The sequence below is a fragment of the Scardinius erythrophthalmus genome (assembly GCF_964197995.2).
Source record: "Scardinius erythrophthalmus genome assembly, chromosome: 11".
NCBI lineage: Eukaryota > Metazoa > Chordata > Actinopteri > Cypriniformes > Leuciscidae > Scardinius > Scardinius erythrophthalmus.
In genome coordinates, this window is record NC_138231.1 from 8,613,354 (window position 1) to 8,638,157 (window position 24,804).

At 37.2% G+C, this 24,804-nt stretch overlaps 1 protein-coding gene across 1 annotated transcript in view; it reads right to left on the reverse strand.

Moving 5' to 3' along the window:
• fam184ab (family with sequence similarity 184 member Ab) overlaps positions 1 to 24,804 on the reverse strand; it is a gene marked incomplete at its 3' end in the record, with an annotated part of 92,871 nt that overhangs the window by 42,615 nt on the left and 25,452 nt on the right. Inside the window, exons 8-11 of the mRNA XM_081378144.1 lie at positions 21,656 to 21,817; positions 20,977 to 21,098; positions 16,473 to 16,623; positions 7,977 to 8,189 (exon numbers count right to left, since the gene is read on the reverse strand). Coding sequence (XP_081234270.1) covers positions 7,977 to 8,189; positions 16,473 to 16,623; positions 20,977 to 21,098; positions 21,656 to 21,817 — 648 coding nt within the window. The remainder of the gene's footprint in view (positions 1 to 7,976; positions 8,190 to 16,472; positions 16,624 to 20,976; positions 21,099 to 21,655; positions 21,818 to 24,804) is intronic.

A 24,804-nucleotide genomic window follows, 5' to 3' on the forward strand; every position in this document is an offset into this window, starting at 1 on the left:
AAAGTCGGTGAGAAATCTTGGAGTAACGTTTGATGACCAGCTGACCTTCACAGATCACATTTCAAAGACAGCTCGATCATGCAGGTTTGCACTGCACAACATCAGGAAGATCAGGCCTTTCCTAACTGAGCATGCAACACAACTTCTCGTCCAGGCCCTGGTCATTTCTAGGCTTGACTACTGTAATGCTCTTCTGGCCGGACTTCCAGCATGTGCAACTAAACCCCTACAGATGATCCAAAATGCTGCAGCCCGTCTTGTCTTCAACGAGCCAAAGAGAACCCACGTCACTCTGTTCAGCTCACTGCACTGGCTACCTCTCGCTGCTCGCATCAAGTTCAAGGCATTGACGCTTGCTTACAGATCTATCACAGGCTCAGCTCCCTCCTACTTTCACTCACTCCTACGAGTCTACATCCCTGCCAGAAGCCTACGATCGGCCAACGAGCGACGTCTCGTGGTTCCATCCCAGAAAGCCACAAAATCACTTTCCAGAACATTCTCATTCACAGTTCCATGCTGGTGGAACGCTCTCCCCACCCTCATCCGGAATGCAGAATCCCTGACAACCTTCAAAAAACATCTGAAAACCCATCTCTTCCGGGAGCACTTAACCTCATAAAAAAAAAAAAAACTCCCCTTTCCCTCTAAACCTCGCTTATCGGGCTTATGCTACTCTGAATAATGCCTGAACTTTGTATCTGGAGCACTTCTTGCGCTGCTTTTTGTTTTTTGCCTCTTCATGATGACTCGCTTAATCTAGTCCTACTTTGTAAGTCGCTTTGGATAAAAGCGTCTGCTAAATGACTAAATGTAAAATGTAAATGTAAAGCGGTTCACCAATCTTAACACACTGATCCAGCCGACCAATCACTACTTTTGAATAAGAAACAATATCAATTCTATAAAACTTGTCAAAACTCCGCAAATCACAACAAGCGTATCGGTGAGAACACTCGTTTAAACGGCACACACACACCCGAACTTGACTGGACATCAAATTTTTTGACATTATTGATACTGCTTTCAATCATAATGCAACGGCTGTTTACAGTGTCATACACAATAAAAGAGCCTGCACAATGACAGGAAACAGATATTAACACAAAAAACCTGCCTACGTGCCTACCTTACACAACACTGACGGTGGAAGGTTTTTTTTTGAGCGGCTGCGGGCGAATTCTTTCTACGCACACACGATATGACGTCACACTCTGCGTGTATGTTTTAAAAACTTAATTTAACATATAAATAACCCTTTTTAAATAGCCCACTTAAAGTGTTTATTACAAATAAATCACTAAATGCTACAAATTAATAAATGTAAATTAACAAAAATTTGCATTGCATTTACAATCCTGTGAAAACAGGGGGTGCTATAGCACGGATCCGCGCAAATGGCTAAATGCACTGTATTATGCATGCCATGCCAGTTGTTGGCGATGTCACTTTGTAAAGAAACTATGTGCCTATAGACTGAACACGTAATGCACGTGCATGACGTCACCGTTTTCACAAATGCGCGATTTTGTAGTTTACACAGAAACGATAATGGTATGGTTTTTTTTCATTTATTTTAAACTTGTACTTTGAAACCTGTTCTCAAAAGCTTGCATATTCAGGCCCTCAAAATGCATTGTCGTGTAAATGAACGGCCACAAAGCATAAAAAGTTTTCAGTTTTTAGTTGAAAATGGTGTCATGGAAACAGCCCCTTAAAAGGAACCGTATGTAAGATTGTGGCCAAAACTGGTACTGCAATCACTTTCAAATTACTGTAGAGTGGGGTATCCCCTCCCCCTCCCCCCTGACTCGAGGTTGCCAGATAGGCTGGCATTTTTTATCCGACACGTTTGTAGCTGCAGCTGTGGTAACTAGAGCAGAGCTGGCAACCCGGATGCCGAAACACTACTGACTTCGTGATTGGTAGATAGGTGGAGGGTGGCGCTTCAGGCCAAAACACAACATGACAACATCAACATCAGTTGAGGGCTGCAACTTCACTTTTAAATGACAATATCCTGGCCGGACTACTGTTGTCAGTGATATAAATATTTGAAATGAACATGATTTCTTAATGTCTAGTGACATATCAGGGCCATTTTATGATTAATTGAAAAACATTTCTTACATACGGTTCCTTTAATGTATATATTTTAGTCTGTCAACAATCAACACAGTTTTTGAGGAGTACACGTGTACATAAATGCGTAAGAGAACCCCGGTGCATGACGTATAAGGGAACCTGCGATGAATCAATCATTACATAAAGCAAAGCGACAGGGTCCTCGTCCTTCGTCACAGCAGCATGTCAGAATAAATAACGTGTGGAAAAAGCTGCAGACTTAATGAACCGCGTGTATATGTATGCATAAGAGTATGCAAAATACTGCATGTTAATGTGAATAAAAATATTAACAGATTTCTGTTATGTAAATGAACTATAATAATGTTAAATACATTAATTGCGATCTCGAATCGATGAATTGACAGAAGTTATAATTGCTCCAACACCCGCAGCACATGACATCATTAACGGCAGTCCTATATTGTTGAACTAATTGTGTTCAAACAACAAAGGTTTGAACGGTTTCGTAAACAGTCGTGACTTTCTACCACGATGCATCATACTATGGTGGTTAGGCAGCGAGTCACGTCATTGTATGGGAAAAGCACCCCAGGGTGTTACTGACAGACTGGGAAGAGAGGGGTTGCAACAATGTAAAATGAAAACCTATTCTAGTAGACCCCAAATACAAAATCAAGACTTTGTAAAAGGGCATAATACGTCCTCTTTAAAGACAAAAGACTTGCAAATAGTTATAGATTATAAATATGTTTGGATGAGCCATGTTTGTTTTAATATCTAAAAAAAGAAAAAGGGAAGCCGGAAAGGGCAGCTCTGAAATTCCCAGGTATCTTCACAGTGAGTCATCAGGTCCATATGCTCTCGGCCGGCGTGCTGTCGAGGATTGGCACACACAGGCCCTTTACCTACTGTGGCAGCTGCGGGATTTTCGCCTGTTCTTTCCGGCTGGGTAAAAAGCAGTGCTTGATATCAGCAAAAAGCTACAGGAGGGAGCTGAGGTGGATCTTTTTTGCCTGTTGGAGCGAGATATCAGATGGAGGAATCGCACACTCATTTTAGTCTCTGAGGACGGAACGGCGAGTGCTAAGACTGACGCTGTCTTTCTCCTCCGCAGTGCTGTCGAGCCTATTAGCAGCAGAGAAGCGTTTCTCAGCCTGACTTCAAAAGAGCCCTGCTCAATATTGAGATGCTGGTGAGCAGAGAGAGAGAGAGAGAGAGAGAGAGGGTGATGCGGTTGGTGTGAGATTATCACAGGGTGCCGCATCACACTGAACCGCTGATGATAATTAAACACAAGTCAATAAATCGGCTCCTGGAGTCTGCACGTCTACCTCGAACATGGTGCTCTGGAGCAGAAAGTTATTAAATGAGATTTCATAACCATTCTGTTGGATCTCCACTCATTACACAAATGAAACAAGGACAAGAGGGCTTATTTTAAAGGCAGGACAACTGGGATTCTACAACAATTACAACTGCTCTTGAATCTTTTATATTTGCCTGTGCTGCTGGGAAACTCATCAACATATGAACTACTGCTGTGTCTGATATCATTATGCACTATGTCCACTATGCAACCATAAACCAATCATTAGTAATAATGTCTGTCTATAACCACTGCTAACATGCATGCTTTTTTGACAATTAATATCTATAGACAAAATAGATATCAATATAAATAGGCAGATATATTATTCGCTGATAAAAGAGACACTTGAATTATTATTATGAAAACCAAATATGAAAAACAGACGTTAATTTGATCCGATAATTCATGCATCACTCATTATGTGTCAAGTTAGTGATTTTTAATCAGTTAGCTTGCAGCTCCAATTACACCAAACAAATTGATAAATGTTAATTGCATTTCATTTTAGCATTACTTTTTACACTTTTCATAGTGATACAATTAAGTTAAAGCCCCTCTGTGGTGAAAATCAAGTTTTTAATGTTGTTTATATGTCTATGTGGTGTTTCTAAGACAAACCATGTGCAAATTCAGAAGTTAACACCATTGCTGAGTATTTTCTCCTTAAAACTCCAGTGAACCAAAGACAGTCTCAAAAACACGGTTTGAAATCGCTGGTGTTTCTGACATCACAAACTACCTTGTAACCAATCACGTATAGCATATCAGTAACTGCTGCAAAGCATGGGAGTCTCAAGAGAAGCCAGGTTATCCCGATATATTTTTCTGTTGATATGATAAATCGTAAACCCATGACTAATTATAATCAAAACATTAACAGGTCATGATAATAATATATCTATCCATAATTAATATTCATGAGCTAAGCCTTTGCCATTTCGTGGCATCACAACAAGCCAGCCTGTGCCGTCCAACTGTTTCCACTAGTTCTTAAACTGTGAAGTGAAGCCTGTCATTCTGACTGACGCTGCATTTGGCGAGTCAATCTCGACTTATCACCGGTTATTCAAGCAGTGTATCCCCGCTGTCCCCCGCTCGCAGCCTTCATCTTCAGGCCTGTGGTGTGGAGCCACTTCAGCCCAGCTCAAGGCAATCACTTCCAGTCAGACTGAGCGTTTCTCTCCCCTGGAGTCATCAGAGGATAGGTACTGGATAAAGCAGACATTACAGCCTGTGACAGCAAGCGCTCAGCCATTACTAACCCACAGACAGGAGAGCTGAGAGTGAGCAGGTTATTGCAGGATCTGGGAAAGAAAGGACCTGAGAGATGTGCTGTGGACAGGGCTGGATCTGTGGCAGATCTGCCTTACCACATCAAATCTATTGGGGGACAGAAAGAGGGCAAATGGGGCTAAAGGACCATTTTACCAGTGGACAAATAGGCTGAAAGGATTAGAGTCAGCAATTGCTTGGTTGCCTCTGTATAAGAGCTTCCACAGCAACTGAAGGTTGGAGTCTCGACTGTCCGCATAAAGTCTCATCCACAATCCACTAAGACTGAAAACCGATACTCGCTAAGCACCAGATACACATAAAAATGACTCATCGGTGGCAAGTGATTTCACAAAGAAACTGCAAGATGATACATGGTTTAAGTCAAACTGTAACAGTAGTCTAATGCTTGCTGATGTAAGAAACACAAACAATTAAATCCAAAGCCATACAAACAGTCTACTATAGACAACTTGTGATCGGACCAACAGAAACAGATTCTGTTTCAACAGAAACAGATTCAAAGGTAAAACTGTAATGAAATAGAAACAGTGTTGGGGAAAGTTACTTTTTAAAGTAATGCATTACAATATTGCATTACTCATTAAAAAAATAATTAACTGCATCCCTTGGTTACTTTTTATAAAAAGTAGTGTTATGTTACTTTTTCTCACATGGGCTGAGCTTGCTGTTCTGCCATTCTGGATTGAAGAAGAATAGGACGTGGGGAAGAAAGTTCAACACTAAATAAAAACAATAAAATAAATAAACAAATTTGATGTAATTTTTGCTAATTAGAATGGTTAAATTGGATCATCAAAGGTCAGCAGCAAAGACATTGGCTAATAAAGTGAGATTAAATACATAAATTATATTTGTGTAATTTAATATATTTAATTACAGGTTTGCGTAATATTCTGAGTTTGCATTTCACTGTTTTGATTCGTTTTGAGGAATACTGAATCTGTTTTTGAGCAAGCGAGAAGAGTTCACATTAAGAACTACAATAAGCATCATGTTCACACAACGCCTCTGCACTTACTCACGATTTCTCTCAACATGACGACAGGAGAGCTGTCAGACAATGAATGGCAAAACAAAGTAACTTGTGTTACTTATTTGAAAAATAACTCAGATTTGTTTTTATTAAAAGTTATACATTACTAGTTACTTGAAAAAAGTAATCTGATATTGTAACTCATGTTACTTGTAATGCATTCAGTACTCAATATCTACAGTCGTGCTCAGAATTAATCATACCCCTGGTAAATATGATCAAAAATGGCTGTAAAAAATAAATCTGCATCGTTTATCCTTTTGATCTTTCATTAAAAAAATTGGCAATATCCTAAACTTTTATTGAAGTAAAAGAATTGAAAGTGGGGGGGAAATCACATTATAAAATAAATGTTTTTCTCCAAAACACGGCCACAATTATTCATACCCTTTTATTAAATACCTTTTTGCAATCTCCTTATGCCAAGATAACTGCTCTGAGTATTCTTCTATAATGCCTGATGAGTTTGGAGAACACCTGACAAGAGATCAGAGACCATTCCTCCATACAGAATCTCTCCAGATCCTTCAGATTCCCAGATCCATGTTTGTGCTTCTTCTCTTCAGTTCAGCCCACTCATCAGGTCAGGGGACTGGGACGGTCATGGCAGAAGCTTCATTTTGTGCTCCCTAACACATTTTTGTGTTGATTTTGATGTTTGTTTTGGATCGTTGTCCTGATGGAAGATCCAACCACGGCCCATTATAAGATTTCTAGCGGAGGCCGTCAGGTTTAGATTTTTTTATCTGTTGATATTTGATAGAATCCACGATGCCATGTATCTGATTAAGAAGTCCAGGACCTCCAGCAGAAAAATAGGCCCACAACATATAAGATCCAATGGTATATTAAATTGTACACATGGGGTACTTTTTATCCTTGTGATCACCAAACCCATCTAGCATGTTTGCTGCCAAAAAGCTCTTTTTTTAGTCTCATCTGACCACAGAAGCCTGTGCCGTTTGAAGTTCCAGTCGTGTCTGACAACTGAATATGCTGGAGTTTGTTCTTGGAGGAGCGAGGAGCATTTTTCTTGAATTCTTTAGCTATTTTCTTACAGCCACTCTCTATTTTGTGATGCTCAACAATCTTTTGTTGCACATCAGAACTATATTCTTTGGTTTTACTCATTGTGATGGATGATTAAGGGGATTTGGCCTCTGTGTTTCCTCATATTTAAACTCCTGTGAAACAAGAAGTCATAGCTGGACAATTTCATGTTCCTAGTCACCCTGGTGTGCTAAAAAAGGTTAATATTAATGGGAATATACTTCAGAGATATTTTATTCATAAAAAATTCTAGGGGTATGAATAATTGTGGCCAACGTGTTTTGGAGAAAAATATTTATTTTATAATGTGATTTTCCCCCACTTTCAATTCTTTTACTTCAATGAAAGGTTACATTTTTATCAAATTTTGTTTTTTTTTTTGAATGAAAGATCAAAAGGATAAACAATGCAGATTTATTTTTTACAGCCATTTTTGATCCTATTTACCAGGGGTATGATTAATTCTGAGCATGACTGTATACAAATATATTTGTAATTATCATAAATAATATCTAAAATGTACAATACAGTTTCTTGGTGAGTAAGAAATATTTATTTCAAGCTAAATAATCCTCCTGTCTTAATCACTATTATTTTATTATTAATAAAAAGAATCCTAATAATCCTATCTGTCTGTCTGGCACGAGGGCGGGACAACCTGTCACTCACATGAGATCGACCAATAGCAAACCACAACCATCCAATCAATTCCCCATGGACAAAATCAAGTCCTGTCCTAGATTTTTTCCTTGTTCAAAAAGCTGTTAAACTCTGATATAAGAATGTTACAATAGGGGAGAAAAGACTATTGCAACTTGCCAACTTTAAAGAAGTGTAAAATACAGTTTCTTAGTCAGTGAGAAATATTTATATTCAGTAATATTAAGTTACATATGGCCCCCTGTGCACAATGCCATTTCAAAACATAAACTAAAAATATATCACTAAAAAAACGTGTAAAAAATAGCATAGATCAGACAGTCCGTGGGGAGAGTTGTCTGAAGCTGAGATAAGAGTGTATGTGGAACAGGGTGGAACGGAGCTATCAAAACTCAAATAACAGAGAGCCAAGAGGTGAAAGGAAAGATAAGAGCGCACACATACAGGTCAGAGGGGGAGACAGGTGGCAGAATATGTTACCTTGAGGTCGTGCTGACGCGTCTCCTGCATGTCCTGTACGGCACAGCAGTGAGCCTCCCTCATCCGCTGCTCCCTGCGCTGATGCTCCAGCTCCATCTCCTGCAGCTGCTGGCCCAGGTGCTCTCGCTCCTGACTGAACTGGGCCTGCAGCTGCTGCAGGGAATGCTGGGACTGGGAAAGCTGCATCTCCAGGCTCTGTTTCAGCAAGGAAATCTGCACACAGAAAAAAAAAAAAAGTATCAAGAAACTTTGCAGTTAAATGTTATAGGCTATGACCCTGGACCACAAAACCAGTAACATGGGTAAATTTTTTGAAATTGAGATGTATACATCACATGAATAAGCTTTCCATTGATGTATGGTTTATCAAGATAGGCCAATATTTGGCTGAGATACAACTATTTGAAAATCTGGAATCTGAGGGAGCAAAAAAATTGAAACATTAAGAAAAACGCCTTTAAAGTTGTCCAATTGTGTTCACGATTATGATGCATTCACTCACAAATTTAAATGTTTTATATATTTACGGTAAGAAATTTACAAAATATCTTCATGGAACATGATCTTTACTTAATATCCTAATGATTTTTGGCATAAAAGAAAAATCTATAATTTTGACCCATACAATGTATTGTTAGCTATTGCCTAAATATACCCGTGCAACTTGTGACTGGTTTTGTGATCCAGGGTCCCACATATAAAAAAAATAATAATAAGAAAATGACAAGAGCACATAAGAAAATGACAAAAACAATTATGGAAATTAAAGAAAATGGAAAATAATTAAAAATATTATAAAAAAAAATATAAATAATACTATAATAACTGATGAAAACCAACTGACCCTAAACCATAAAAAATTATGATTTAAACAGTTTTACAGATAAACTAATATACAGTGAAAAAAAAATGAATATTAGTGTTTGTATAAAATTGTAATCTTATCATTTATGCTTTTTAAATCCTCCAAAAATTGGCCCCATTCACTTCCATTGTAAGTTTCTTCAGCATACAGTAACCTAAAAATGAGGGATGAGTCTAAATTATTTTGGTGGTAATGCCACAAAAGCTGTTGATTAACCTTAATGTATATTGAACCTGGAATATTCCTTTAAGTATAAGCAATAGTAATCGCTTAGCAAGCACTACTACTTGGCTAAACTGCAAAACATGCTCCTTGTAAAGACTATAGGAAGAGACAGCAGCGATTATAACTCTTCATTCATTTTTACAGTCACGCCATTTCTATTTCCACACACTGTTAGCAGGCTTGTGTGTGCAAACACACATTGGCTCTAGTTTCCTTCAGCGGATAGAGCTGTGAATGTGAGTGTGAACTTGTGTCTAGCAGCCATGTCTACAAGGACTGAATTAGGACATCGTCACCAATCGATATGTTAGAGCTGGAGCTTTCAGTCACTCCGGCCCACTCGCTGACCTGCTAGCTAATCGCTGCTTATGACACCGCATCTTTCCCGCCAACACATGTGGACACAATAAACCGATACTGAGCTTGTCGTCGCATCAGCTAATTATTTCATTTTCGAGCCGGCTGGAAGCGGTTCCAATATGACCGGGATATCACTGCTCCTATCACAGCTGTTGTGCTGCTGACACTGACAAAAAGATGAATGTTGTTGTTATGTGAAAACTAATTTTTCACATTTGAGGAAATGAAAGGTGCTTGCAAGTGCAAAACTTCTTTGCACAATTCTGCTGACAAAAAGCCTCAATTATATTCTAGTGCTGAGACATGTTGATGGCCCCCAGGGGCCCCAACATGGAAACTTTCTACTGTACACTGATGGAAATTAAAAAAAGAGATATGAGAAGATTTTTCAATCTCAGTTTTCGGTCCAACAGGTCCAAAAGTCAGAAAGAAATGAGAATTTCAAACATTTCTATTATCTATTTTCTAAATGCATGTTATTGATTTTTTTGTAAAGTATTCATCTGTGTGTACGTTTCATTGTTTAATATTTTTCCAGACCTCATACAGTAATTCCATTGAAACGACAGACTTCTCTATGGTAACAAATGTTCGACTTCACCAATCATAATCGCCTCTTTCTTTCTGTGAAAGAAATGTTGCCTTGGCAACTAACTGAAATGACTAAAATTACTAATTGGAAATAAACAAAAATGATAAATGAAATAAAATAAAAATGAATAGTAATATGTGTAAAATAAAAATAAAAATGACAAAATCACATAAAAAAAAAACAATTTAAAAAGAAGACTCGAAATAAAAAGCAAAAATAATTTAAAATATTAATAAAAAATATGGTCCCACTTTATATTAAGTGGCTTTAAGTACTATGTACTTACATGTACTTACATTGAAATTAATAATTTGATACTATGTACTTATTGTGTAACTACATGTTTTTACATTGTACTTACATTTTAAAAATTCCTGCATGTAATTACAGCTGGAATTAATTTATGTAATCACATTTGTAATTACACAGTTGACCCTTCCCTTACACCTTAAACCTACCCAATCCACCACACCTGTCCCTAACCTTACCCGTATCACACCTCAATAGAAGCACAAGTGTTTAACAATACAACATGAACACAATAAGTACATTGTACTTATTTTTTGATGTAAGTACATAGTACTTAATGCCACTTAATATAAAGTGGGACCAAAAAGATACATAATACATATATATTATAATAACAAACTGCCATAATAAATAAAACTACTGTAAAAATTATGATTTAAACAGCATTTACAGAAAAAATTATGTAAATGCTTTTATAAAAATGTGAGCTTCATATTAATGCTTTTCAAAAACTCCAAAAACTGGCTTCCATTATAAACTCCATTTCAAGTTGCCACACCGTATGGTAACCTCTTTTTTTTTAAGAAAAGAAGAAAATGAAAATGAGTATAAACAGTTTTTGAGTTATTTAAATCGGATCTTCCGGTGAAACGTCAGACTTGTCTCTGGTGATGCATGTCAGACTTCTCCAGTCATATAGAGCTGGTAAGTCCCGCCCATCCGTAAAACCCCAAGTGGACCTCTAGGTTGAAAAATCGTCAATGCAAGTGAATGGGAGAAAATAATTATTTTCTGGTCCCATTTGAATTGTGCCATGAATGTGAACATATGTTATCTGTGAATTTTTTATATAACTTTTCATGTTACGAGTTGGACAGTATATGGTATGATTCTTCGGCTAGCAGTTGTGGAAAAGACATAACGAGAAAGACTACATGTCGCCTATGTGACGTCACCCCATAAAGTTGACTTACCCGTGGTTTTCACCAACCTCAGCGATTTTGTCCTCTCCCTGAAAGAAGGCGGTGAAGTGCACCAAAGACACAGCCATGTTTAGCGGGATCCGTGAGCTAGTGGTGGTGACGTTTCAAACGCGTCGAAAGGAGCGAAGAGTTGTAGTCCACAAAGTGCTCTCACTCAAAAGTCTAACCGTATCAAACTTCTACCCGCTAAATTCTAGCATTCTTTACACGAAAAGTTATATAAAAAATTCACAGACAACATATGTTCACATTCATGGCAAAATTCAAACGGGACCAGAAAATAATTATTTTCTCCCATTCACTTGCATTGACGGTTTTTCAACCTAGAGGTCCAGGGGGATTAGTGGAAGGGGCGGGACTTACCACCTCTATAGTCTGCATAAACCCCGCCTCTTTCTTACAATCCACCACAAGCTCGCATTCAGATCTGCCTCCGTCCAATCAACATCCGATGAACAGAACCTACACTTTCTGTTCTTTTAAGATAATCTGTTTCCCTTGGATGATACTGTAGGTAGTATAGAAAAATATTAACACCTCAATAAGCTGCACAGTTTGAGGCATCATTCACATCTGTAGCATTCATTTTGGATGAGGTATGCCAAAATGTTGTCCAGATAACTAACACTTAATTGTATATGATTGATTGTCCTCAGCAAGCACCACTAACAATAATGTGAACAGATAAGCGGTGCATGGAGGTCTGGTGCTTCACTCTGATGCATCTAGTGCACTAGAGAGAGCTGATGGGTGAGGCTGAGGACATTTCTGTAGTGGTGGAAATCGCTTCTCCAGTAAGCTCTACGGATCTTGCCACTGCAGCAAGACTCGCTCTGACACATTTAGAGCTCTGAGAAAGAAAGAGGTCTCGGTTGCCAGCAAAACACTCTGCACACATGTACAAGTAAATAAAACAATGAAGTTCATGACGAAAGGAGACAAATTATACAATGAAGCTGAAAATAAAAAATGGGGCTTTAGAAAAGTAGTCGTCTCAAGGGTAACGTGTTGATAAGTAATGTTTTATTTTCAGCTGGCCTGAGATGCGTTTTAAAAATGTCAAAATACAGCTGGTAAGCAAAACTAAATCTGAATGAATTATATCCGACTGTAGTAAATATTTGTAGTGGAAAAAATAACTGAATATTAGAGCTGACTCTAATTAGCAATGGGTTTTCTCAGTTGTTGAGCTTAATTAAACAAAAAATAAAAAGATACATTTTTGTAACATTTGGGTGTGTGAAAGTCTTGCAAAAAGAGGGTTCACCCTAAGTTGGGACTAACTAACTACTAACTAATATTTATAGTTAGTTAGTTAGTTTAAATGGTTGGCAAGCCAAGTATCACATTTCTAAAGAAGAGGGCAAGCTGATGTGTTCATTTAGATAAAAACGTATTGAGAAACACAATATCGTAACATTACATTACCCCAAAAGTGATCAGCAGTGATATATTAAAATGAATTAATTAAAATAAAGCTAAAATATAAAGTTGTGAATAGAGGCATGTTATCTCTCATAATAATGGGCATGGGCTAGCATGAAACAATCAGACTATATGTGTAAAAGAAACGGTGCTTGTCTATACAAAACTTGCTACATATTGCTAAGATGATGTGGGTGGTTGTTACCGGCTCAATTCAAAAGAGCCAAGTCTCTGATATTCTCCTTTCTAGATGTCCTCGGGGTCTCTTCTTCAAGCGATGCAAAAACCGCAAGACTGAATGCTTAGAAACGTAACAGCACTCCTCTTCTCAATACACCTCACGATTTATGGCATCAATAACTTGCGTAGCTTGAATGGTGGGGAAGACTTGTGCTCTATGCTCTAAAAAAACGATAGCGGTGCTTGCCTGAGGTTCCTGCGCTTTTAAGTGGATTCTGAAACCGAGGTCTCAAACTGAGAGTTTGAAATGTTTTCGTCGCTGTGCCATTTTCCAGCCCGTTTTCTTTTTCCCATAGACGAGGACAAATAGACCATGGAAAAATAATTAGCTGTAAAACAAAGTGCAGACGCCAGAAGGATCAGTGAACGGAGCTAATGAATATCTGCCGGATTCCATCATAATCTTGTGATTAAAGCTGAATATTATTAATTATTATAGGCATCTAGAGAATATCTGAGCACTGTATATCACATAACCCTGCAGTTTAATAGCAAATCGACTCATTTGCAAGTTATAATGTGTCCTTGATTATTGTGAAACCATCACAAACCCGAAATAAAGAATATATGAGATAAATGAAATGGTGCAATATCCATAGACGCAGTTGAAGAAGCAATATAATTCTCAGTAGTAGACACTGTACTAGACTAGTCGTAGGAATGATTACGACAAGGGCTAAATCCCAGTTTGCATATTGCTTTCCATTAAAAGCCCAGTGACAATAGCCATAAACACCTGTCTGACATACCAATTCCATTGGATTTTCAAAGTACGCGAGAGTTAAGTTCAATAAATGCACGGATCATTTTTGATCAGGGCTCTGTGTATGTAACTACGGAGCCCCTGAAGGGACATGGTGATGGAAAAAAAAAATTAGACAGGATGAAAAAATGATATCTCAATGTTTTGCATTCCCCCACAGAGAACACAGAGCTCTTTGCAAGCAAGCACAAATGTTTTGTGAGGGAATGCAATGCGGAGAAATGCTAAACTTTTGCGAGAGAACGCAAAAGCATTGAAATATACAGTATTTGTTTCCTCCCATCTCATATTTTGTCCATTTAGCAGTTCTGTATGCATATAGCTCCTCTCAAAATAACAGCCAGCTTCAACAATGAAAAAAAAAAAGAGTTCGATAAAACGACTTTCTTGGGCAATTTTTGGTTTCAGGGCCATTCTTTTATTTAGAATAAATCAAATCATACATTTTTGATTGCAAAAATAAAATGAGCTCTGTGTACTTCCTGTCTGTACAGTATAAATGCAGCAGTGAGTGTTCAGCATATGAAAACTGCACAGAGGGTAACCCAAGGATACATCTGCAGTACCTCTTAATATTAAAGTGTGGATGAGGGCTAGATTTTCAACTGCTGTTGTATTTCACTGATGCTTTTATCCATTTAAAAAGTGTTGTTGGGGTTTGCAGTTTATTAAAACATGTATTACCCATATTGACTTGTTTGTCTGGCTTACAGTAGGTTTGCATGGTCTTTTATCACTATTAAGATGAACTGTGCAATTTCTCTGCCACAGGCTTTAACAACAGAGCTGCAAAAAACAATATGAGGTATTTTCTGTACACTCCCTTCATCTGCCATTGGTCAAATAAACACAGTGCCACACCAGATTTAAATAACTGGTTAAGCCTGGTTAAGTTGCTGTGTTAGTCTGGACAGGATGCTCAAACAAACAGAGGATTGTTTAATACTCTTGCTTAAAAGTGCACTACTATTCAAACGTTTGTGGTAGGTGAGATTTTTTAATGTTTTGAAAAAAAGTGTCTTACGCTCACCAAAGCTGCTGTAAAATAAAATAATGTGTATTTGTAAAATAATGTGGAAAAATCTTACAATTTAAAATACCTGATTTCCTTCAGAAATCATTCTAATAGGATGATTTGCTTCTCAAGAAGCATTTATTATTATTATCAATGTTGAAAACAGTTGTGCTGTTTAATATTGTTGTGGAAACCTAGCCTGGGTTTCCCCATGCTGCCTTGCGCGCTGCGCGATTTTACTCATGCTGCTAGGCAGCCTGGACACCATGGACCAGATTTTCCCCTCAAAAAGGGAACAATCACAGAACGGGGAGGGAGCAGCAAGACGATGACGACGTCTATGCGACACACCGAAGCAGTTTGTTTATATCTATGAATCCAACATGGCATCAGACGCGAAGTTACCTTTCGATGCAGCCTTAGATAGTGTTCTAAGTAGTTTAGAACGCAAGTTTATTTCGTCTTCTTCCTCGTCGAATTTCTGTCGCTCTATATACGTCATCTGGTATAATTGAAACGATTGGCTATGAGCTACGTACAGGCGCATTTGATAGACATTCGTAGCGCCCAATAAACGGCTCTGGGCATTCGTAAACCACGCCTCAAATACGAGAAAATTAACATGTGGCTCCCAGACCACGTCTCAATGAGAAAGAGGTCTGACGTTAGCCAGGCTAGTGGAAACCATGATACAATCTTTTTTTTTTTTCAAGATTCTTTGATGAATAGAAAGTTCAAAAGAACAGCATTGTTTTGAAATATAAATCTTTTGTAACATTATAAATGTCTTTACTATCACTTTTGATCAATTAACTGAGTCTATGCTGAATAAAAGTATCACTTTCATTAAATTAAATCTTACTGACCACAATTTTCTGTACATTGAGATTCTATGGGGTCCACTCAATATTAATTTGCAATACTGATAAATCAATTGAGAAAATCAACAATGAAATGCCTAAACTTGGTTAAATATATAAAATCAATGAACAATGATATAATTTAATCATGAGGATAAATTAAATAAAAATAAAAAATGTAACATTGTAAAGGCCCTTTCACACTGGACGCGATTTTTACGCACGAATAATTCGCGCAATGGTTTTATTTTTTGATCAGCTGTTTGTGTAAGGAGTGCTTTCACACTGAACGCGAATGTGCTGCGGCGAAAAAACGACTTTTTTTTTCCGTTTCAATGTCGATTTTTTTCTCCTTTTGCGGCGACAGAAAAGACTTCAGCCAATCATATACTACAAGGACAATGATTGTGTGGCGTAGCATTGCCAACCAACTCGGTTATCACGGCTGTGAGTATGTTGTGTGATAGTTTTAGTTGTTGTATAGTCCTGTGCTGTGTAGGCTAGCAGGCTAAACTACATTTGGGATAGAAAGCTAATCGTCAAAGATAGAGATAGAGACCGTGTTTACGCGGCTCATGTGATGGGTTTTGACGCGAACTATTCGCACACGAACTATTCGCTTTTTCGTTACGTATCCGGTGTGAAAGGGCCTTTACACTGCTGAAAAAATTTAACAAAACATTGATAATTAAATTGATAAATATATCATAGAAAAAGTAGAAATAAACTGAAAATGCACTAATTAAGCACTTGATTATCACGTATTTAAGATTTTTTGCAGTGTATGTGTGTTTATTTATTTACATTAATATACATTAGCTGCTCAACTGATTAAAATCAAAATGAAATGAAGTAGCACAAAAGCGGTCAACATCAGACATGTTTGCAGTGTTAGCATTTGCGTTTGTGAGTCTCTGACCTGCTCTAGAAGGTCCTCCACCTTCCTCTGCCAGCTCTCTCTGGCGGAGCACATCTCCTGATCTTTATTCTGTGCCAGCTGGGAGAGCGCTGACCTTTTATTCTCCTCATGCTCTTCACGCAGTTCCTCACGGAGTTTCTTACACTCCTGCCTGTGGACACACACACAAAAGATACACACTAATGATCATACTGTTTAGTGCTTATACATTACCAAAGGTTTTTTTGCTGAGACCTTCTGAAATAAATCTGATAAAAACAGGACATATTTGGTTTCTGGTGTTGCATACATTTAAATATAAAACCACATAAATAAAGCTCTCTACTGGGTCGGCGGTCCGTTGATCATTAATGGCTGCTAAATGGGCCGGCCCCCCGTTCGCACGCTCCGCGGATCTTTTTAAAGCACCTACATTTCTCTGAGGTCACAGAAGAGGTTAACCGCCACATTATGTGCTGTAATTGCAGGACGCCATGGGAGTGTGGTGTTGGGCTTAAATCCATGATTATTAAGTCTGCTACAGACTGTTCTAAAAATGCCCAAATAACAGTCAGCGCTGAGTACCTCACGCACTCTGAGACACTGTGGAAACCTTTTAAAGGTGTGAAATTAGTCTAAATTGCTGCTTAAGAGGAAATGGAAGCTGTAATGGGGGTCTGGGCACCTTGAAAGCCGCCCGAGACCACAGCAATAAGCACTGAGACGTGAATGGATTTAACTCATGCTGAATTATCTGATCATTTCTGGTAGCAAAAATCTCTAATTGATAATATACTGTAGAGAACATTCATTTACTGTGAAGCATCATTGGGTTTTGCAAGGTGCTGTATAAATATAAAAATATGATGTATATTTACTATGTATGCATTTATTCAGGGTGCAGTCAGCATGAGCGATGTAAATATAAATAACAAATTTCTATAATTGCAAAAGGAAAATGCATATCTTTAAAACGCATAATTTCTTTCACATTTTCATATTTTTCATATATATGCTGAATTATCTGATCATTTCTGGTAGCAAAAATCTCTAATTGATAATATACTGTAGAGAACATTCATTTACTGTGAAGCATCATTGGGTTTTGCAAGGTGCTGTATAAATATAAAAATATGATGTATATTTACTATGTATGTATTTATTCAGGGTGCAGTCAGCATGAGCGATGTAAATATAAATAACAAATTTCTATAATTGCAAAAGGAAAATGCATATCTTTAAAACGCATAATTTCTTTCACATTTTCATATTTTTCATATATATATACTGTATCTATAGTTAATATACTTAATATATTAAATATAATACAATACATTCATGAAAATAAAATTAAAAAGATTACACGAAATTCAGTGTAAACAAGTCAACATGAACAATGAAAATATAAATGATTTTTTTTATGAAAATTTTTGAATATGTATAATTTCTTTTAAATGTTTCTCAATTTTAAATCATATTGTTTGCCTTCACTTCATTTAAAATAGTAAAAGTTCATTTTAAATGGTCCTGCAGTCTGACAAAAACATTTTTAAAAATACAAAAATTCTCTCAAATAATATAATATAATATAATATTTTTTTTTTTTTATGGAATACAGCATGTAACACTGCAATATTATTCTAAGTATGATTAATAAACAAATTAATAGACAAAAAGCTCAATTACAAGGGAAAGAGGCTGGAGTTGCACGTTCAAATCCAGCCAAGTCATGTTCCAAACCCATCGCTCCTCTTTCTTCTAAACAATTCAGAGTATGATAGCAAGAGGTTTTTCAGACATCTGAGGAAATTTTAATGCAGTTTTGCCTCCAAAATTATAGCTAAGTCAGAAACAAACACACACAAACAGCAACTGACTCATCCAGTCATGTGGTGCATTACAAGGGGTGGTGAATTAGGCAGAACTTCTGCTCAGTAGACGTTGCTGTACGCGGCTTTATAACCTTTATGTACCTTCACGAAGAGTCCATTTGTCTTCATAAATGATCTCATTGCAAAGCTGTCAGTCCAGCAAACAAAAAACGCATAAACAGTTTTGATTTGTTGCACTTCGGCACACGCATGCTTGCGATATCCAGACGGCGCTGTCTCGAAGGGGAGGATCCATCTGGAGTTTTTATGAACTTCATTGTGCAGTGCAGCTGTGAGCGTAATTGCAAAACTTCAAGTGTTGATAAAGAAGTCAGTGGTTGTTTAAGACTGTACGAACGCAAGTGCCGGTGTCTGACAGATTGGCCCGATGATGAACGAACCCTCTTGCAACTCTGGCAACACAAAGTCAGCCAAACATTTGTCCTCTGACAGTGCGTGAATATCTCCATGCATCCTGCATGTTTAGGCTAACTTCATATTCTCCTACAGTACACACATTCTTACATATTTTCCTTCCCTTCATATCTCAGCTAGTTCTTACATTTTTAACCCTTAACACACAGTTTTCTCCCGAATTACAAGGTTTAATTCAGTATTATTAACTAAAAGTAAAACTATTAAAACAAGTTTTCATTCATTGAAATAATGTTGAAATGGATTAAAATATAACTATTAGAAAAGTTATGTAGTCAAGTCCCCCTGTAGTCAAAAAAAATGAAGTACTAAAACTGAAATAAAAGTTAAGTGTAAATATTAAAAACAAAAACTAATAAAAATGAAGAAAGGCACATCAAATTAAATGAAAACAGAAAAATAAAAGATAATTCAAAATATTATAAACATAATAATATATAAATAATTGCACTAATTGTACTAAAATAGCACTGGTTTAATTTGATTTAAAACCAAGGAACTCTATAATTCCAGCAGAAAGCAGTCTGTTAGCATCATTAGCAACCCGTTAGCATTTCATTCCTTGTCACGTGGAATTTCTACAGTAAAATTCCTATTGTAAAGCCAATTAATTCTGTTTTCAATGGACCAGACCTCTTAAAAAGCCCATTGAATAAGTCCTCAGCGCCATAAATGATAATAATTGAGATCATTTCCAAAGTCATGGAAGCTCCTAGAAATTCATAACAGGGGTCTCATGGAAAATGAGGCTCTCGACCTAGATCCAACATATTTACCAGCACTTATTTCGAGCAATAACGAGCTCTATATTGTTCTGCATTCCCAAAATAACAAGTTTACAACAACCATCCTGAACAAATGTAGTGGAAAATGAGCTACCGAGGATGAAATCCAATAAAAGCCTTGTTGATTTGTCATTAAAGCATGTTGAATGCCTGCTTAGGGCCTATTCAACTTCAACCTTCCCTGTTAGCTCATTTTTATCGCTTTCGGGGGATGTTATAGTGGTGAATTGATCACTTTGCAAAACTATGAGCACACAAAGTAGCCCAAATGTTCTTAATGGCCTTTGTTTTAGAACAACTCACACTTATATACTAATGACCTATTTGTCTTTTTTGAAGGCACATGATCTTAAACACTGGTTGTAAGCATGGCTGATAATGAATTAGGCAGGCAGTGCTTTCTGAGGCAATGCCAAAACACTTACAGCTGTTGGGAACTTTACAGGGTATATCAGTCATTTATTAGCTTGGCAAGGAAGGAGAGAATGTGAAAGAACGAGAAGTGCCTTGCTTGTTGACAAACCATTTATACGGATAGTCAACCGCAAATGAAAAAAATCTGTCATCGTTTACCCTCCCTCATGTCATGGAAAAAAATGGTCAGGACTGATTTAACTATTCTTACTCTGAACATTGACCTTGGAAATACCCTTTCACAACTTTTTTATTTCCAAAATACTAGTTTTAACACTGATAACACCAATGACAAAAACATTATTAAAAAATTACTTCATATTATATGTGAATATTATTATTGTTATTAATAATATTTGGTTTTTTTTTGGCATAATTGCTGGACCATGAACTATTACTTAACCCATAAAACAAACTTGCATAACAATCAAACAAAAAAGCAAACAAATAAATAAATAATGGATTTTGAATTATTATTATTATTTATTTTACGTTATAAATCATTATATAAATTAGTGTTTAGAATACAACATATTTTTAATTACTATTTTATTTTATTTTTTGCACAATTGTTGGACCTTGCACTAATGTCAAATAAATAAATAAATGTTTAATTATTATTATCTATTTTACATTATAAATTATAATGAATTATTTAGAATACAAAAACTAAATTATTTATATTATGCATTATTATTATTATTATTAATTTACTTTATCTTTTATTATTTTGCACAATTGTTGGACCTTGCACTAAGGTTAAGGTGTACTTTATTGTCCAAAAGGGAAATTTGTCAGATGGATGGATAGATGGATGGATGGATTGATGGATGGATGGATTTAATGAACTATTATGTTAGAGAAAGATGCCTTTTATATGGAGTTTTATAGAGATTTTTTGATTTAACTTAAAGGGACAGGTTTGTCCCCATATTTTGATGATGACATGGTAAGTAAATATTTCTGAAGGGACGCTTCCAAGAACTCCCACTCATGTAACATCGAAACATGTGCTTTTACCTGAGCGTCTCGGTCCACTTCAGCTCGAGCTCCAGGGCCATCTTATCCATTTTGAGCTTCTCTTCCTCTTTGGTGGAGATGAGTTTGGCATCATGCTGTTGTTTCTGAGTCTCCATCTCTCCCTGAGGAAAAGAACAAGAGCGAACATTAGCTCTGATGAGCCATTAAGCACATGACCTGTAATTGTGAGGTCTAACACGCGGCACTCAGGACGAGAGGGAGGACGCTTCTTCACAGCTATCAATCATACTGGGGCCAGGAGATGGAAATCCATTTTCATTTCTCAACTCGCTCAGTTCTTTTCTCACGTTCACACAGGTATGATTCATTATGCATGGCCACTCAGATGACCTGTGTTTCAGGTCAAGGACAGAGGAAGAGGAACCATGAAGAGGCCTCTCTAATGAAGTGTCACTCAGGGGCCAAAAACGCAGGTGGGTGTAATTCAACAGGAGCACCTATTACACATCTCAAAATGATGAACTCACTGCAGGTGTTTTTAGAAGCTATTCATGGAAACTGAGAGCAAAAGCAGTAGGAAATTACTCACATCATCTTTAATAAAAAATAAAAAAAGCCTGCAAAACTGGCCGCACTGGCAGAGTTACGTGACTTTGAAGTATGTAGTCTCATTCTCAGTTTTTTTTCTTCTTCAGAGTAATAGCTTTTGGTAATAGACCTGAAGGGCCGTTAGGAGGTTGCTGGTCTCTCGGAGTCTGGCTCGAGTGGCATCCAGTTCTTCTAGAAGCTTCTTCTGGGCATCCTTCAGATTGGAGATGTGTCCCTCGGCAGAACCGAGTCCCTGCTCTCCCTGCTTCACCAGCTCCTGGAGTCGACTCACCTGAGGAACAGTAAAAGTTACTTGCTTTTGAGCAGATACTTGTTCTCTGTGTTGACTTTTCAATGCAATGCAATGCAATAAAATGAATAATATAAAATTTTTTTTGTATTATTTCTCTATTTTTAGCATTATCAATAATTATGGTAACACTTCACAATAAGGTTCATTAGTTAACATTGGTTAAGTACTTTAGTTAACATGAACTAAGAATCTTAGTTAATATTAATTTCAACATTTACTAATACATTAATATTAAAATCAAAGGTTGTATTTGTTAACATTAGTTAATGCACTGTGAACATGAACAAACAATGAACAGCTGTATTTTTTATTAACTAACATTAACAAAGATTAATAAATACTGTAACTAATGTATTGCTCATTGTTAGTTATAGTACATATAATGATAGTTAAACAGGTTTCACATATAAAACAAAATCCACTCTATAGTCTCTATAGCTGTCTTCCAATGATTAAAAAATATATAATGTAGAAATTATTTTAGTAGTATATAAATATACAGTATTTCCAAATCTGTTTAATCGTCCAAATTAAACAATTCCCCATCGTAAGTACACATTGATGGCCTAAGACACGAAACGAGCGGTTTGTGTGAGAAAACGAACAGTATTTGTATCGTTTTGACCTCTTATACACAGCCACGTCCAAGTGATCTGATCTGAGGGCGCAGTATAGATATATATATATATACTAGAAGTCGCCTTAAAGACATTCGTTCCAATGAACTGCCGTAGACAAGGTGACATCTAGTGTATATATCTATGCACCAGTCTGCGCACACGTCACACACCAGGATGCGCCCGCGCCCTCAGATCACTTGGACGTGGCTGTGTTACAAGAGGTAAAAACGATATAAATACTGTTCGTTTTCTCACACAAACCGCTCGTTTCGTGTCTTAGGCCATCAATGTGTACTTACGATGGGGAATTGTTCAATTTGGACGATGGGGAATTGTTTTAATTTGGACTCTGTGCATGCTCTTTGAGACCGTGTCCATAGACCTGCATCAAATGACTGAGAGACAAGAACGGTTTGACCTAAAAATATCAAAATTTAAACTACTGCGGAAAAAAAGACACCTACATCTTGGATGCCCTTGAGGTAAGCTAAAACATACCAAAATTTAATTTCAAAGTGAACTATCCCTTTAAAGTGGGCAGCATGGCTAAATACGTAGCCTAGGTGGATAATTGGTTTCTAGAAGGTGCAAAAGGCTGGTCATCATCTTCGACCAGCAACAAACCAGCTACCAGCTGGTCATTACCAGTTCATGTGGTCAGGCTGGATTTCGGAACATACAGTACTCGATGATTAATGAGCTAATGACCAGCTTAGATCACCTAGAAACCACAGCTACCATTTTTTAAAACACAGATACCATCTTAAGATGGATCTTCCAGCAAGTTCAGAGTTTAATGTGCTCATCAAGCATGACTCAAAAAGTATGTAACATGGTTAAACATAGTAATGAAACATGGTTAAATTGAATGATCAGTGATGCTGCCTATTTGCAGCTATGGGACACAGCCAGATTTATGTACCGGAAGACCATTAAAACACATTGAGACTAATGAGATGGTAAACACATGACACTGAAATTAATCACCACCTCCCTCTGCTTCCGTACCTTCCTTTCTACCTGCTAAATCACTTTCACAGAGACAGCACAGGGTTTTGAAAAGAATGGACAATACTAAGAAATGCAGAGTTCCTAACAATGACTACATGCACCCTCATAATACGATTATAATGAGATTTAGGCAATATTGCGATTTAACTTTATCCTACTTTACTTCGATCAAATTGATGCGATTAAGCTCATAACAGAGTGGCCATAAACATAGTAAAATATGTGGCGTATGCCGATTTTAATTGCTATGAACAGGCATGTAAACACTGTAACCACATCTATTCCAATCTGACAAATTGCACATGTCTTTGTGATGTTCACAGATGATGCTGTCATGTAGCGGTAAAGGCGGCATCATATTTTTGGGCAGCTGAAGAAACTGAGGCTGTGTTTAACTCCACTTTTAGACATACACTCTCGAACTTCTAAAGCACTTCCTCTCGGGGGAATCCCTGCCATCATTTTGAAGTGCGTTTAACTTCAAGTGGGTGAGGGAAGTTTATTTGAACAGACCCTCGACCCCTCAATTTTTGAGAGAGCGAGCTAGTCTACTCAAATGTACACTTCAAGCAGATCCAAATACCACAAAGCAACACGATTGTGACGTCACAAAATGGCGTTCCATTTAAACCAATTGCAAGGGTTCCACCAGTAGTGTGTACTCGTGCAATGTATGCAATGACGTACGTCCGAGTGAACGAGATGGAGGGCAGTTAGCGAGGGACGGCATGAAAAGTGGACTCTGACCCAGTTTCTTTTGCTGGCTGCAAAACGCTGTGTTTTCCACCAACTGGCAACGCGGGGTGTCGAAATACTATTGGGTAAATTGGCAGTAAAAACACGCAGTCCAAAACAAAAACAGACATTCTGATATGGAACGCACATTTCAAAGTAGAACAACTGGCTGTAGCATTGTTTTTCAAAGAAACAAGTATGAACTTAGCATTTTTCCTAAATATCTGTAAACATATGGTATTTTTATGCTTTAGACACAGAAATGAACACATTTTAGGCGCGTCATCGAAAATGAATATTACAAATATTCAATATTAGAAATCCATAGATATGTTTTGCAATGTATGTAAGTAGATTAAAACAGTGGCCAGTAACACATCTACTATATGTGCGGTCATCCTTTGTGCCGTGTATTGCGGTATGTGAATAAATCAAAATAATGAAAACTGCATGTGAACAGGAGTGAAGAGGTTTACCTTTGTCATGTAAACATCTTACTGTGATTAAGTCCTTACTCTGATTATCGAAAAAAAAAAAAATCACATTATTGGTGTAGGTCTAAACGTAGACAATCAGTGTTTTATTGATTGTAAATGGCCT